This window comes from Neltuma alba, unplaced genomic scaffold (genome assembly GCF_004799145.2).
Source record: "Neltuma alba isolate B1F8T4 unplaced genomic scaffold, ASM479914v2 tig00012239_pilon, whole genome shotgun sequence".
In the NCBI taxonomy this organism is placed as follows: Eukaryota; Viridiplantae; Streptophyta; class Magnoliopsida; order Fabales; family Fabaceae; genus Neltuma; species Neltuma alba.
The window spans coordinates 28,100-45,784 of record NW_021636768.1 but is presented as its reverse complement, the minus strand read 5'-3'; the positions used below and the strand labels follow the sequence as shown (position 1 = coordinate 45,784).

At 35.3% G+C, this 17,685-nt stretch overlaps 2 protein-coding genes across 3 annotated transcripts; one reads left to right on the top strand and one right to left on the bottom strand.

Annotated features, from left to right (window-relative positions):
- Positions 1–2,184: 2,184 nt before the first annotated feature.
- LOC114725288 (uncharacterized) lies at positions 2,185–5,156 on the bottom strand. Its single transcript, XM_028911786.1, has 4 exons — positions 4,986–5,156; positions 2,714–4,595; positions 2,334–2,369; positions 2,185–2,259 (listed from the first exon to the last, which is right to left on the bottom strand). Exons 1-4 carry the CDS (start codon positions 5,072–5,074, stop codon positions 2,185–2,187), a joined length of 2,082 nt encoding a protein of 693 aa, XP_028767619.1. The 5' UTR covers positions 5,075–5,156.
- A 5,217-nt stretch (positions 5,157–10,373) lies between these two features.
- LOC114725285 (TORTIFOLIA1-like protein 4) lies at positions 10,374–16,383 on the top strand. Of its 2 annotated transcripts, XM_028911782.1 has the most exons (6): positions 10,374–10,378; positions 12,403–13,287; positions 13,564–13,672; positions 14,211–14,791; positions 15,111–15,613; positions 16,143–16,383. In XM_028911782.1, exons 2-5 carry the CDS (start codon positions 12,445–12,447, stop codon positions 15,603–15,605), a joined length of 2,028 nt encoding a protein of 675 aa, XP_028767615.1. In that variant the 5' UTR covers positions 10,374–10,378; positions 12,403–12,444; the 3' UTR covers positions 15,606–15,613; positions 16,143–16,383. The 2 variants fall into 2 exon arrangements, with proteins under 2 accessions (XP_028767615.1, XP_028767614.1); XM_028911781.1 differs by lacking the exon at positions 10,374–10,378 and having other exon boundaries at positions 12,346–13,287.
- The last annotated feature ends 1,302 nt before the right edge of the window (positions 16,384–17,685 follow it).

The following is a 17,685-nucleotide window of genomic DNA, read 5'->3' as shown; positions in this document are numbered from 1 at the left end:
CAGCTTTTGTGATGGGGTTTTGTTATCACTTGTTAACATAACCCATATGCTAACTCACTTCAACCATTGTCAGTCCTTTGATTAAAATGTATGATGAAGATTTACCCGACGCTTGCTGCATTCTCTTGGGGGAAATAACAGAGTTAGTAACAGGGTCATGTCATTAGTTTGTAAGGCCGTGGTGGATGAGCAACAGGCTGTGGAAGGGCGTGTAAGGAGGCATATTTTTGATGCGGACTTCATGGTGAGGTTTCTTCATTAGTTTGTGAAATGATAAGTTTGTATATGAAAATTACAAGTCCTCAAAGGCAAATGACAAGTGTAGTATATAAAGTAACAACACTGTTAAGGCAAATAACCGTCTAAAGAAACTAATTGCAAACTGACAAAATCAATTTGTGTTCTTTATTAGGAGTTAATGATCCGTGACCCAGCTCGGTGGGACCCTAACTACCATGCACGACAAATAATTCCTCAATTTGTCGGGTACAACATAGGTGACTGTGACTTGGTTATGGGTCCTGCACTTGTTGGTGAGCACTGGTTTTGCTTTGCCCTTGAACCCAACACCATGAAGTTCTATGTCCTGGATTCCATGCGAGGAACTGTTCAGTCTAAGAAGACCATAACTAAGAAGAAGCAAGCAGTCACCTATGACCCTCAGGAAATGGCCATAGCAGGATGTGTAAGAATCACCTGGGCATATTACATTGTATTATTTTTGTCTGAAATTATAGTGATGTTGATGAATATCTGATATATGTGTAGAGAGAAAGGTTCCACAACATTATTGGCATGGTTAGGCCAGATTTGACTGAGAAAATGCCAAATTTGGAAATTGTGCGGCCTGATGTACCTCAACAGAGTAATTTGTGAGTATACATACACTGCACATGTAATTTGCTGATTTCCTATATTTATTCTCGAATTGTTAAACTGTGATGGTGGTGTTGTTCCTAGGAGGGACTGTGGGGTGCATGTCCTAATATGGCTCAGCAGATGGGAACCCAATCTTCCACTAGAATACACCCAGGTGATGTGGTTTGCTTAATTGTTGTGACTGGTAAAGGGGCAAAGTAAGATTAACTTGCTGTTGAATCTGTTTTGCAGGGAGATGTGGCAGCTTTTCGGCGTGATCTGATGTGGTGGCTGGTGAACCATGATAACAATGAATGCCGTGAGGATGCGCTGAATCTTATTCCACATCCACAGAAGGGGCGAACGTCCAAAAGGAGGAGAAAGTCCCTATAGAAAAAGAATTTGGGCCATGAAGGACATTGACTGTAGATAATGTTACTGCGTTATCATTATGTGTAGTGAACTTGTTGTCTGGCCTAACTGCTACCCAGTTATGACAATTAGTAATGGTGAAATGACATTTTTATTGACATCATTGAAATTGTGTTCAAGTGATGCGATTTCCACTTTTCTTTAACGTATGACAACATCAATATGCCAATTAACAAGTCCATTAAGCAATATATGAAGTACCTTTTTTTTATGAAATGACACTATTTCCACTTTTGTTTAACATCTGACAACTTCAGTATGCTAAATAACAACTCCGGTTAAGCGATACATGAACTTCAATTTTTTCGAATGAAGTTACAGTATTTCTACTATTGTTTGACGAGTGACAACTTCACTTTGTGAAATAACAACTTCGGAAGTGGAAGCGGCGAAGTTCATTTTTTTCCTGTTTAAATGACAGCCTTTCCACTTTTGTTTACCCAGTGACAACTTCACTTAGCGAAATAACAACTTCGGAAGTGGAATCGGCGAAGTTCATTTTTTTCCTGTTTAAATGACAGCTTTCCACTTTTGTTTACCCAGTGACAACTTCACTTAGCGAAATAACAACTTCGGAAGTGGAAGCGGCGAAGTTCATTTTTTTCCTGTTTAAATGACAGCCTTTCCACTTTTGTTTACCCAGTGACAACTTCACTTTGCGAAATAACAACTTCGGAAGTGGAATCGGCGAAGTTCATTTTTTTTCCTGTTTAAATGACAGGCTTTCTACTTTTGTTTACCCAGTGACAACTTCACTTTGCGAAATAACAACTTCGGAAGTGGAAGCGGCGAAGTTCATTTTTTTCCTGTTTAAATGACAGCCTTTCCACTTTTGTTTACCCAGTGACAACTTCACTTTGCGAAATAACAAGTTTTGTTAACCAATTGGCAATATCAGTATGCCAAATAACCACAAAGCACAGGTGGTTTGACAGCAACCTCTATTTGCTGATATAACAAGTAAGCAGTCTGCATTTACAATACAACCAAGGGAGTTTACAGCAATACTAAGTCAAATAACCACAAAGCACATGTGGTTTGACAGCAACCTCTATTTGCTGATATAACAAGTAAGCAGTCTGCATTTACAATACAAGCAAGGGAATTTACAGCAATACAATGTCATTTAGCAAAAAGTAAGAGGTCCGTTTACAACAACCAGATTTTGCAATAGTCAATAACAAAAAGACATTCACAACGTCGTTGACTTCTTTTTTCCTTGTCAGCAAACATATTACTTGCAAAAATAGCTGTGTAGCTATGCAACTAGCAACACCCTTCTCCCAAAAAAATTAAGAAGAGTGGAGTGTATATACACCAAAAAATTAGTTGTCGCTTGTAGAAATGAACTTCAAAATGGGTTGGGATTTTTGCAACTCCTCCTTGTGTGTCCAGGTTGGTGGCATCTGGTGCAATGGTAGACTTTTTTGTTCTGGAATTGTGATTCCTGCCGTTTAGTCCTTGGTCTTCCAGGAGGCCTACTTGTATTTGGTGGTAAAAGCAGGGTTTGTTCAACAAGATTCTCAAACCTATAGTCATTTGGGTTAGGCATATCGATTGTTACCACTGGAACCATGCTCCTGCCATATATTTTCTCCTGTGCTGAAATTTTGTAACAATCTTCAACATATTCATATACATTTCCCCCCACAGTCTTAATGGCTGCACAAGCATGGCAGCATGAAATTCCTGACATTTGCCAACCAAGACAACTACATTGGTGTAGACCAAGGTCTACTCTTTGATCTCCACGAGATGTATGTACACACAGTCTTCCGCCTCCATAATTGTCACAGCTCATATACCTACTGAAATACACATTCTCCAAAACCTTTGCCTCGGTTTTTGGCCCAACACAATTCCTCCACTTACTCATACACATATATGATGCATGCATCTTCCTTGCTACTTTCTCCCGATGCTCATGGATCATTTGCGCCACATTATGCTTTCTCTCCTTCACCATCCAAGAATTAAAAGACTCAGCTATATTGGTTGTTATATTGTCCCATCTTTTAAATGGAAACTTGCTCATTGCCCACATATTCACATCACCTTGATTGATAACCCAATCATGTAACTCAGGAGACATAGTTCTCAGCTCTGCCATTGCATTATCAAAGTCACTATCAACCCTTGCATAAGCTACTCTATCAAGAACCTTTAATGCATCTTCTTTTGACCATTGGCTTGTCCTTTTACCTCTGTTTACTTTCACTTGTTCAGCGCTGAAGTTTTCCTTCACATGCCTATAACAATACGCATGTCTTTCACCTCCAAATATTGCTTGGACAGCTCCTATTATGGCATTGTGTCGGTCTGACACAATTGTCACCTGCACCGAACCAACAATTTCTTTAATTTTGAACAGAAACCAAGTCCAGTCATCAAGGTTCTCTGATTTCACCACTGCTATTGCAAAAGGCAACAAGTCATTATCTGCATCATATCCCGACGCTGAGAGTAGTGTCCCCTTATATGGACCACTTAAATGAGTTCCATCAACATATAATATAGCCCTTGCACCACTCAAAAAACCCTCAATACACGAACCATATGCAATGAAAACCCGCTCAAATGTATTACCAATGGAAGCCCATTCAGCAACTGTTTTATCATCAGTTTCCTTTAATCTTTGGCATATCCATGGTATGAACATATAGGATTCTTCCGGTTTCCCATGTATGTGTTCCATGGCCTTTTCCTTTGCTCTGTAAGCTTGAGCATATGTTAGCCTCACACCATATTCCCTTTCCAGTGTCTTCCTTATTTCAGTAGGACGCTTTTCGGTGTGGTTCCTTATCTCCTCAAGTATTATTGATGACGTCAACGCAGCATTGCCAGCAAAAGTGACATCTAGGTTATCTTGCGCTGAATGAATGTGTTCATTAACGAATGTGGTCACGCGTAATAAAAGAGTATCCCTCCCAACAGCATTTGCACAAATCTTCCATGGACACCCTTCCACTTTACACCTCACATTCATCTTCTCCCTACTGTTTCTCACATATGTCGTTGCAAACTTCTGTGCAATACTAAACCTGTACACAGCCTCCCTAAAAGCTTGGGCATGTGGAATATATTGCCCCACTCCTGCAAAAACTCCAACCCATTTCATGCAATTCAAATTACCCCTCAATGTCCCTTCACTCCCTGAACCGTCACTGAAGTTTGTCTGACTTAAACCCCCTCCTTCATACGTTAGGCATTCAGCACCATAGTCAACAATGAGTGGTTCATAGTTATCACCAAGGTTCACCACACCTTCAGTCATTTCTCCCGACAGCCCAAACAAATTCTCACCCCTACACCTATAATAACAACGTTCGAATAGAAATTAGCAAAAACACATTAGCAAATAACAACATTCTACTGTAACAAAGTTAGCATAATAACAAGATTTGTATGGGAAATATCAACAATTCATTATAAAATAACAACTTACTACTGTAACAAACTAAGCAATATAACAACATTTGAATGGAAATTAGTAAACAACTCATTACCAAATTACAACTTCCAACCGCAACTTCATTACCTTAATTACAAGATTTATATCTAAATTAACAACAATTCATTACCAAATAACAACTTTCTACTGCTGCGCAGTGCACATGATAACAACATTTCTTTGGGTATTAACAATAATCCATTACCGAACAATAACTATCAACTGCAAAACTTTAACCACTTACATTTCTCCATCATTCACTGCTCCACCTTCCTTCTGGTTCCCTTTCGCTGCTACATACAAATGAGCACTGCTATCGTTATATCTAAACATATTGCAAATATCACCTTCATCATAAAGATCAACCAGTGTGCCCTCAGCAAACTTAACCGTGTACTTAATTTCGCACCCTTTAGCATCATTGTGTACCAACTGTGATATTGTTCCTCTTAATTCCTCCAGTGTTATCCCTTCTTTTATGATGCTTGCTCTCACACTCCCTCCACCGTATTTAACTTCACCTTCACTGTTTCTTTCAAAATACCCACCAACATGGAAAAAACAAAACAATTCCTTCCAACAGCTTGACCCATTGTAACAGTTCATTTTGTCATCCTAACCTGGAACAACAATTTACATATAAAAAATATATTAGCTTCACTATACTTTTATTCAATCAAATTTGCATTTACAAATCAAGACCAACTAACTCTTCTCTTCCCCTACTTGACATTAGGGTTTTACAAGTTGGACATTCTAAATGACAAGATCTTTACTCCTCTCCCCCCACTGCACCACCGTTAACTTCATACTCAAACTAATAATTATTACCTCCTTCCATTTCCCCTCCCCCACTCTCCCATTCGTGATATTCCTAACAGAGATCAGTGGCAACCTGCGTCATGAAAATCACAGGTCAACAATCTGACTACAAAGACTAATATTTTGAATCTCAACCCAACCGAACCCTCCTTAAACAGTATTATTCCATGATCAACTCCACCGCTCACTCCCTCCATACCTATCACCCAACAACCCACAATGCCACTCACCACATTCAAGAACAACATCACATTCCTCGGTCTTACAGGGTAGAGAAGAAGAAGAGTATACTTAGAAACATTACAAGCATTACTTACTTGATTCTCAACCATGTGCACCACCAATCTTCTCCTCCAAGCTCTCCACGATCACATTGTTTGTCTCAGCCTTCATTAATGAATCTGATTGACTGAGGGGCAATTTCGTCTTTTCACCAACATTTGCTATTTGCAATTTGAGACCGGGTCTCTCATGGTAATTTCGCATATTCAGGTGACCATAGAGTGATTTTGCTAATTTGAGGGTCTTTATTTGTGATTTCCCCTTACATTAATTAAAGTTGTTATTTCTTAAAGTTAATTAGTTTTTCATCTTAAGGCGCTTAGTTTTCAAATAGTAATTCTTTAGCCGTTAATGCAATAGGAGGCAAGAGCTTCGATGGTTGGCGCCAAAAGCCCGAAACTTTGACAGTGAATGGGAGAGAGCTTTTCTTTTCTTTTCTTTTCTTTTGGGTTTTACCATAAGGTCAGTAAGATCATTTGAAAAAAAAATCCTTAATTCTAAAAGAATCCTGACATACTGCGGGGAAAATACAAATTCCATAGTTATAATATGAAATTCACATATTTCATGGAAATTTTTTCGTGTCATTATTCCATTAAAATATGTGTAATTGGAGTATCATTTGGAGAGGAAAAAAAAAGCCCTCATCATCCTCCTTCTCTATAATACTTTTTTGATCTTAAATATAAGATCTTTATACACATTAGTATAAGGGTCTTATATTTAGAACCGGAGGAATATTGTTTTCTATTTTTTCTGTATGAAGTTTGACCATTTCATTTGACAATATGTTTATTCACTTTTTTTCTCTTTCACATGCTCCACAATTAGTTTGGATGATTCGACTCATCACAATATTCCCTCATTATTAAGGTATAATTTTATTTAACAATTTGTTGGACTTATCTAGTTATCTCTTCCATTTAGGGGTTGATTATTTAGGAATAATTTATTCCTAATATTAATTGGTATTTAGAATTCATATTGAATGATCACTCAAGTAGGGGTGGTAATATGGGCCAACCCACGGGTTGCGAGTTGGCCCGTAACGGGTTCAACCCATATGGGTCGAGTTGAAAAGTATCGTTTGAAAGCGGGTTGGTTTTTAGCCAAACCTAACCCGCTAAGGCAACCCATCAACCTGCCAAAAATTATTTACTTTTTTTAAATTTTTTTATCTTTTAATATTTTTTCTTATTCAGTATTTTAAAAAATATAATGAGATTTTTATTTTTTTCTTAAAATATTTGATTGGAAGTACCAAATAAATTATATAGGTTTTTTTTTAATTTTTAGATATAATATTATATATAATAATACAATTATAATAATTTTTAAAATTTTAAAAATAAAAAAATATATATACGGGTTAGCCCGTGAGTTGGCGGGCTAACTCGCAAAAGGTTGCGGGCCTAGCGATGCGGGCTGGAAAGATTCGTTTACTGGCAGGTTAGCTTTTAACTAACCCTAACCCCGTTATTTTCATATTACCAGCTCTACACTCAAGTATAAAATTTATATTTGTATTCAATTACATTGGAACAAATGGATTTTGAAGCGCCAATCATATTAATAATAAAATTTGTCATAGAGTAAATTGTATGTATAAAATCCTATATGTCTTAATTGATTAAGTATATAAAGCTAAATATATGAGTTTTAATTTGGGTGAAATATTGCAATTGTGATTTGAACATCTTACCTTCGTTAATATATAAATTGTTACTCTCAGCACCCTCCCTTATCAATTCCAATTTCTTTACTTGTTAGTTGTATCTATATAGATTGTCATTTTGTGCCATAGAATTGTCAAGTGAAAAAGCATGCCTTGATATTTATTGTGGCTCAATTGACAAATTACAATGTTCTAAATGACTATGTATTATGATCTAATTGACAAGTCACAGTATAACGAAGTAATAATATGTATAAGCACGATTGACAAATAAAAGAGTTAACATTGATAACGGAAGCTATTGAGGATAAGATTATTGGCTTACAATTACAATTTCTTATCCATAGATCTCTTAAGACTTGAGATTAATTTTAATAATTCAAGAGACCGTATACTAATAAAATCTCTTAATTAAAATCCAAGTGTAATTTTCCCTTTTATTTTTTTTTGGGTAAAAAAACACTTTCTGTTCCCTGTTATTTTCACCTCTCGTCACATGAAGCAAAACAAAAGCAAATCTTGATCTCTCACGGATTTCGCAAAACCGGAAAGAGAAATGAAGGGGTCAATATCTAATCATGTGAAGCTATTGTGTAAGACATTATATATCAATATAATATAAAAGACATGAACTATTATAGTGTCTATTGTGCTTGTTGCCCAAGTCAATCCCTTCTTTGTTGGGAATTATTAGACAAGTAACCTCATGCATGTGATATCCTCTTTATTCCTTTTTATATTATTTTGATTTGATGGATCCATGTGAACCTAGTTGATAATAATGAGGTTCAAATGATGCGAATTTTCGGACTCGTTCTTGAATTTTTTCCCCCAACATTATTTGTAATTTTAAGAATAAATATGTTGATTTAGAAGTAAAAAAGAAAAATGCCCCTTAATGACTGCAATGACTAGTTTATTCTAATTTTAGTGCAAAAAATATTACTCCTTCCATTCTAAATATAGGAATTTATTTCCGGACTAAATTTGATCCTAAATATAATATATTAATTCATTTTATTTTTACTACTCCTCCAATCCTTAATATAAGACCCATTTAACTAATTTGATAAGATTAAGGAAGTTAGGTAAATTAGTTAATTATAAGAAAAGTGACACATTTTTCCTAAAACACCATAATCATCTTTCTTATTACCCCTCTCCCTCTTCTATTTGATTATGGTTGAGAGAGTATCCATAGGGGTAATTTAGATAAAATTGATAAATATAAGAAATGGGTCTTATATTTAGGACCAAAACCAACTCAAGAATTAGATCCTATATTAAGGACCAGAGGAGTATTTATTATTTTTCTTAAATTAATTTACCTCATTATAAATTGATATAATATAATGTTATACAGAAATATCTTAGAAAAATCAGGTCACATTTATTGTAATTAAGTAATTTAGTTTTATTTCTTAATTTATTCAACATAATTAAGTAATTTATGCATTAAAAATAATAATTGTATGATATTAAAAAAATCAAATAAAGCGATTTGTCCCTAGCTTATTTGCAGCTGTTGGATTGAGGATTCAAATTAAACCCATATTTAGTACAGGGAAATTGGAGGGTAGAAGTCGGAAAAAAATTTAAATAAGTTCTATTTAAAAAATTTAAGAAGTGGAGCCGTAAGATTTTGATAAAGGGAAAATATAAAATAAAAAAGTAAGAAAAATTAATTAAAATTTTATAACCCCATTACTTCAATTTTTTTCAATTAAACTCATGAAAATTTTTTCTCTCCTCTTTTTTTTACCACTCCATTTTCCCCGGGACAAAGGAATCCTGCAAGTGGGTAATACTAATAGCTAAAGCCTTAAAGCTAATAATTTTGAACAGGTTTTGAAAAAAGTACATGGATTGGTGCAAAATTTGGACATGTTGCTTCATGTGACCTTTTTATTCCTTTTGTATTACTATTTCTATTGTTTAATATTACCTCCGATCTTAATTATAAGAGCCAATTGACTAATTTGAAGAGATTAACGAAGTAGTTGAGTTAGTTATTGTCCTAAATACGTATTGTCTTTCCTAAAATATCCTTACTAATCAAATATAATGACTAGAACTCTTATTATTATAAGGGCTACTTTGGAAAAAAAATGTATAAATATGAGAGACAAAGTGAATTGAGGGTATTATATTTAGGACTAAAATAAAAGTCAAACAGGGTCTTATATTAAGGACCGGAGGTAGTATAAGAGTTAGTTTGACTTTTAATTTAAATTTAAATATAGGATTTCAATTTACTTTATCTTTAATATTTATTTATTTTGCTTTCAAATAATTCTTATAGTAGCTGCATATATTAAGGATTTACTATCAATTTGTAATTTAAAAACACATGATTAATACTCCTCCAGTCCTAAATATAAGACCCGTATATAGTGTGTATAAGGGTCTTATATTTAGGACCGGAGGAGTAATAGTATTTTAGAAAAGACAATATTTATTTACTTCAAATAACTAACTCAGCTAACTTTCTTAATATCTTCAAATTAGTCAACTAGATCTTATACTATCTCCGATCTTTAATATAAGACCTTGTTTGACTTTTATTTTAGTCCTAAATATAAGATCCCAAGCCACTTTGTCTCTTATATTTATATATATTTTTTCCAAAATAGTCTTTCTAACAATGGTAGTTCTAACCAATGCACTTGATTAGTAAGGATATCTTAGGAAAGACAATACCTATTTAGGACAAATAACTAATTCAACTTACTTCTTTAATCTCTTTAAATTAGTCAGTTAGCTCTTATAATTAAACCGGAGGTAGTATTAAAAACAGGAGTTAGTATTTTGATTTGATGCCAACCTACTTCATCAATCAAACTCCCATCGGTTGGGATGTTTGGACTGAGTCTCATATATACTTCAAATTTTCCCAGTATTATTTCTAATTTAAAAAAAAAAGTTGATTTAAGACTTAAAGGACACAGTGCAAACTACAACGACTTCCCCCATGCAAAAATGTTAACATGATATAAAAAAAAAATACATAAAACTATTTGTCACAGGTCCCAAGTTTATTTAGTGTTATTTTTACTTCTGTTAGCTTTCTTTTGTTCTCACCTATAATTAATTCCTGTTTTTGCCTTTTATTATTGTAACTCTTTAACCCTGTATGTTTTCTCATTTTTAACACGAGCATCATTTCCCCTTTTTCTCAAAAAAAAAAAAAGGTTAATGCTGGGCTGATTAATTCAAAATAGCTAATTTAGGCTGTTTTTTTTTTTTCAGGTGGGTTATAGATGATAAGATTTTGAAAATATGATTGACGGCATTTTTGTGAATATTGGTAGACTTTTCAAATCAGTTCGCCATACATAAAGTCTAAAATAAAGGGACAACAAAGCATAAGTTGGATTATTAGAGATAAAAAATGTTAAGATCGATGTGTGATGATACTAAGCTACTGTTTGGTACGAGGGAGATGGAAAGGAGAGAAGAGAAAGGAAAATTTTAATAAATTTTATTTAAAAAATTAAAAAAGCAGGTTTTAAAATTTTAATAAAGAGAAAAAGTAACATAAAAGAATAATAAAAATTAATTAAAAGTTTTTAACCCCATCTTTTTAATTTTTTAAATTGAGTTTATTAAAATTTTTCTTCCCATTTCTCTCTCTCATATTAAACGGAACATGATGAATAGTTGGCATGAAAACTACTGGAAACAAGTGTGATCGTAGAGACATGGCTCCTCATAGTTTGAAATTATAAGGAGAATTAAATCTACGACTTTCTTTTTATTAAAAAAACTTTCACAGTATTAAATTACAAGGCGATTAATATAGTAGTGATAATTTCAATTAATAATTTTGAACAAATGATGATGGTAGTAAATAGAATTATACAAATGGCAAATAATCCCCTTTCTTCTGTCCTTATTTCAAATTCTTCAAAGAATAATTTGAGGAGTCTTTATTTATTTTATTACATTGGGAGAGTTTCTTAAACATTTAACTAAATGGAGACGGGCTTTTGAGTTTTTTTTTTTTTTTAATTTCGGATATTTCCCAATCACTTTAGGCAACTGAGACTAAAGGAGTGTTTGGGTAAAACAAAATTTTTTAAAAAGTAGTTTTATATTAATCGAGATAAAATTATTTTCGTATATTAATTTCGTATATTATAAAATCACTTTTAAAATTATAATTTAGTTTTTATCTAAATACACTCTAATTCACATAAGGTCGGGAGCGTTCTAGATTGGAGCCTCCTGATTATTGCATTTCTCAAAATTTAAATATAAGCTATTCTAATAAATATGTTTATCAAAATTCAAACTTATCTTTTTTTATAAGATGAAATCGCTAATCATTTCAGCAAATAGCTCGTTAGTCTATCCATTTCTATTTTATTATTATATTAGATATAAACTGAAATCACTATTACCAAACAAGACATGAACATATTAATACTACTTTGGTTTTTAATATACAAAGTTTTTTACTTTTGTTTTGGTTCTAAACATGATATCTCACTTCATTTTATTTTTTATATTTATCTATTTTTTTTAATACAATTCTTATAATAATAGTAGTTCTAACAAATATATTTAATTAGTAAGAATTTTTTTAAAAAAATAATAGATACTTATTACAAATAATTAATTTAACTAATTTTTTAATCTATTCAAATTAATTAATTAATTAATTTTATATTAAAAAATAGAGGTGGTATTATAAATTAATTTTATCGCATCTCGTGGAAAAATACGCACCGCGCCGCTTGCTCTCATGGTAATGATGCTCTATAAAGGACACTGAACAACCACCCGCCTTACACATTAACACCTCACCATGCTTCAATGCCGCCAAAATCACTAACTATCACAATCCGTAGAAACGGCCTAAAAACGATCCCCACCGAAGCGTTTCGAGAACGAATGCCAAGTCGCTGCCTCGCTTCCCACCATGGCAGTAGTTCCCGCCAAACGATTCTCGTTGAGTTCACCCCAACCCGCTTCCACTGCTGGGTCGACTCTTAATCTTAAGAAGCGGGTCATAGCTTGCCTCAACAAACTCTCCGACCGAGATACTCTCGCCGTCGCCGTCGCAGAGCTCGAGTCCATTGCTTGCACCTTGAGCCATGACACCTTCTCGACGTTCCTCTCCTGCATTCATAACACTGATTCCTCGTCCAAATCGCTGGTTCGGAAGCAATGCGTTCATCTGTTGACCGTTCTCTCTCACTTCCACGGCGACGCCCTGTCTCCATTTCTTTCTAAGATGATCTCCACCGTCCTCCGTCGCCTCCGTGACCCTGACTCCGCTGTTCGATCTGCCTGCGTCGATGCTATTGCTGCAATGTCGTCTCGGATCACCAAACCGCCGTTCTTGACGGGGTTTTTGAAGCCGTTCATGGAGACTCTCACGCAGGAGCAGGACGCCAACTCGCAGATGGGCGCGGCGCTGTGCCTTGCGGCAGCGATTGAGTCGGCGCCGGAACCTGACGTTGAGGCGCTGAAAAAGAGTGCTCTGCCTAGGCTGGGGAAGTTGCTGAAGAATGAGGTGTGCAAAGCGAAGGCGGCGTTGTTGGTGCTGATAGGGAGTGTTGTTGGTGTTGGTGGCGCGTCGAACCACGTAGTGTTGAATTGGCTGGTGCCGTGCCTTGTTGAGTTTCTGAGCAATGAGGATTGGACGGTCAGGAAGGCAGCGGCGGAGGCGTTGGGTAAGGTTGCTCTTGTGGAGAGGGATCTGGCATCTCAGCATAAGGAATTGTGTATGAGTTCGTTACAGAACCGAAGGTTTGATAAGGTATTGAACTTCGTTTTTTCTTATTGATGAATAAAACCTTGTGACTAACTCATATTACCTAGAAAATAGTGTAGGTAGAGAATCTATACTAAATCGCTTCGTTGCCTACTCGTTTTGAGGCTAAATAAATGTAAGGAGGGGATTTTTAACTTTTGTAGCAACTAAATTTCTTGAGCCCCTCCTTCTCCCAAAAAAACGAAAAGGTACATGGGAGATTGATCGATTTCCGTTGAAGTTTTTTCAAGTGTCTTGATCGGGACCGAAATGTTGTAACAGATCAAGGTAGTTCGGGACACTATGAATCGTGCCATGGAGATGTGGAAGGAGGTAACAGATTCAACCAAGGATGATTCTGCTCCTGCAACACCTGCACGTTACTCAGATGGTAAGGCTTTAATATTCAGAAAATGATCATGCTAATTGATTTGCTCTTCTTCATTTAAACTGTTCAGATAATCTCATTTCATCTTCTTTTCTTTTTCTGCTGGTTAACCTCCATGTCACACGGTTACTGGGACTTAGACATTATAAATCATCTGTGATTCCGATTTTTTCTGTTCCAAGTTGGCAGTCATGAGTGGAAGCGTTAAAAGGGGACGGATAAATTAGAACAGTAGAAGTAAGAATAACTTAATCTGTGGAAATTGTTTTAACAAGAAGTGGTAAGAATGTAAAGGAAAAAATCACACTAAAACAGTTTTTTCAACTTCAATTTTATTTTCTTTAGCTTCTTTTCCATCACCGCCGTCTTTTATTCTATCCATTTTGTTATTAAACGATAATTGAATTATGAAAAATATTATCATCAAGCGTAGAATTTGAAGTTAAGCTCTTTTTCATCTTAATTCCTGTACCTCTTGTTTAATGCAGACCATGCGAGAAGCAGTCTAATTCCTGTTTTCCGTTGTTGGCTTTATTCATAGGTCCAGATTATGGTAAGGAGCAGCGTTCCGTTAAAAGTTCAGTGGATAGCAGCCTGAAATCTGCTCAACCAAGGAAAATAATCTCCACCAACAAGCCCCTTCCATGTGAGGTTTCATTTGTATCAACGGCCAAAAGAAAGAGCTTTAGAAAGAGCAAGGACAAGAAGCTAAATTCGGTGATATCACGTGAGCTGGACCATGAATTGTTTGATAGGAAATTCGAAACTCCAGATTCAAATTCCTTCCCATTGAATATGAAGAGGGAAGATGACATTAAAAGGTGTGGTTTAGAAGTTTCTAAACCATGCCTGAGTCAGAACTGTGAGAATCCAAGAACAGAAGCCAGGCGCGCCCTCTTTAGCAAGAAATCTGATGAGAAAGTGCATAAATCTGGTGGTTTAAGATCAGGGTTTCGCGTGGTTCCATGTTGTGAAGACGACATCCCTCACTCACAATTCATGTTGGACAATAATGTAAATGAAGCTTGTGAGAACCCGCAAGATGTTGAGACTCTATCTTTGATCCGTGAACAGCTTAATCAAATTGAAAACCAGCAATCCAATCTATTAAATCTCGTCCAGGTACATTACAATGGCTGGATATGCATGTTTCTGAAAAAGCTACTCAAAACCTCTTCTGATAACCCTGTCCCCATTATAGCACCTATCTAGGTCAGTGCTGTTACTTTCTGTGTCAGCTCATTCCTCTGGGTTTGTCAAAAAGGCTCAACATGTATTTAGGTCTTGTGCTGATTCCTAAAAATTTTCCTGTGTATTTTTCGATGAACACTGTCTAAAACAAACTTTTTCTTGCATGCAAAGCATCATTGGCAATTCTTGTGGCTACAGTATTTGTTCTTACGCAACATTCAAGACTTATGTCTCTCCCTCTTGAAAACAGCGATTCATTGGAAGCTCCCAAAGTGGGATGAACTCTCTGGAGACACGTGTACGTGGCCTAGAGACGGCTCTGGATGAGATATCACATGATTTGGCAGTATCACGTGGCAGGCTTAGCAAGACTGATGCTGCAGAAGATATGTGCTGCAAGCTACCTGGTTCTGAATTTCTGAGTTCCAAATTCTGGAAGAAGACAGAAGGACGGTGTTCTACCCCAAGGCTCTATTCAAGAAACAAATTATCACCAGATGCCGTGCATGATATGGCTGACAAAGAAGGTGGTGTTGAAATGTTCACTCTAAAAGATAACAAATTTCGCCATCATGGGGTAGGACTGTATGTGAACCCACTGGCAGATGGTCGAAGTGATTCAAAGGATCATTTAAGGCAACGTTCGTGTAAAATGCCTAAGGACATTGTCCAGGGTACTGAGAGAACGCTAGGTTACAATACCAGCAAACATGATGGCATTTTACTAGCTGCATCAAGAAACTAGAATTGCAGGTACACAGTGTGTGTGTGGGAGAGGGAGAGATTTTAGAAGTAAATATATTTGATTTTAGCAGTAAATTGTTAATGTGGGGAACAAAACTTCTTGAAATTTTGAAGAGCTGAAACATTAAAGGTGAACAAGAAAGTGGAAGAAATACCTTCCTGGATTATGTTGGTGATGGGGAATCGAAACTTCGAAAACAGAGAATTAGTTTATATTTTCTTGGGTAATTTGTGGTAAGTATATTGTCAATCCGTAGGACACTAGTGTTTTTGGATCCTCTAACTTGACAATTTGCCTGCATATAATGCATTTGGGGAGAGGTAAAAGAGAAAGCAGAGGAAGAGTGGAACTTATAATATGGATTATGCAATGCACAACCACATTTATATTGTTCTTTATTAAGTCACGACTATTTAACTGCAGGGGATTCATTTTTCTAGTGTCTAGGCTGTAACTTGTGAGGGTTGTGTATTCTTTTGCTGATGCGGTTGTTCTAGATAGACGTTAACGATTATTTTTTTCTCTGTAAATTTTCAGATCTTTCAAAGACGTAAAGGCAGATATGTTGACGATGTTGAACATGAAACTATAATCTGCTTTGTTTTGAACACCCGAAAATGTTGTCTCCTCTGCCATTGTTCATAGAGGCAGTGACAGTGTGGATGAGACACAGACTCAGAAGGCCAGAAGTTCTTTTTGATGTGTAGTTTAGGAATTCAATTGATATGTACCATAGTTATATTATGTTGTACTTGTAATATAATAATATCTTGGGCCATCTTTAGTGTAAAGGGAAAAAAAAACTTGATCGTATGATAGAGTTACGAACGCTCTAAGAAAAGATGAAATTAGCCCAAGTCTTTCTGTGTTCCCACTGGGGTATTGGGCCGGGTCTGGGGTTCACTGTAATAGAGTAGAGGCCCATGGAGATGTTTATGAGCGAATACATGCAACGTCTGTATTAAAACAAGTACTACCTCCGGTCCTAATTATAAGAGCTAGTTAGCTAATTTGAGAAGATTAAGAAAAAAGTTAAGTTAGTTATTTATCATAAATAAGTGTTGTCTTTCTTAAAATATCCTTGCTAATTGAGTGTATTGGTTAGAACTATCATTGTTAGCATGATTATCTTGGAAAAAAAAAACATGAATATTAGAGACAAAATGGATTGGATTCTTATATTTAGAATTAAAATAAAAGTCCAACAAGGTCCTATATGAAGGATTGGAGCTAGTATTAGGAATCTACCCAAAAAAAAAAAAGTATTTACGGATAAACAACGGTAATGAAATTGAAAAATCTAATTCAACAGATTAACCAGCTTGGGTTCTATAGAAGATGTTATTTTCTTATAATATGGCAAACCAATACTGGAATTACTACCGAGAGACGTATTCATATTTAGTGGCTAAGTAAAATTGTATTCAATAGAAGAATACATGATCTTATAAAAAAATTCAATATCAATATATTAGAATGAGTAAGTTATTCTGTACTTGAAATAAAATACGAAAAACTCTCCAAACCATATATTATACTTAGAACAAAGACAGAAATAAATGGATCTTGAAATTATCCGATTAGAATATAAACGAGAAATGAACTAATTTACTTAGATAAATTACAAGAAGTAGTAGTTGGGTGCAGTTCATAGAACGTGGCCCAGTTTAGTATTATTTTTGGGACTGAATATTGGAGCCCAATTTAGTTGAAAGATGATATGCACATGAAATGATGGAATATTAAAAGTATGTGCCATGTCCTATTAAATTCATAAATAAGAATGATGCCACATGTGGTTACAGAATTGAAGTGACAAATGACAATTGCTGAATTATTGGCTTTAATCCGGTAAGTAGAGAATCACTGGGCTAATCTCCCTATCAAATTGATTTGCACAGTGATGTTATGAAAGCACGTTTGATGGCTGCCTTTCACCTTCCCAATTTTAATGGCCCCTTCATTTAGAAGATTTCATGATTCCTGTAACTATAGCCTTCCTTTAAGAAAAGAAAACAATTTTAACACTTCTCATAAGGAAAAAGATGCACACACTCATCTATCTATTGAATTAAAAAGT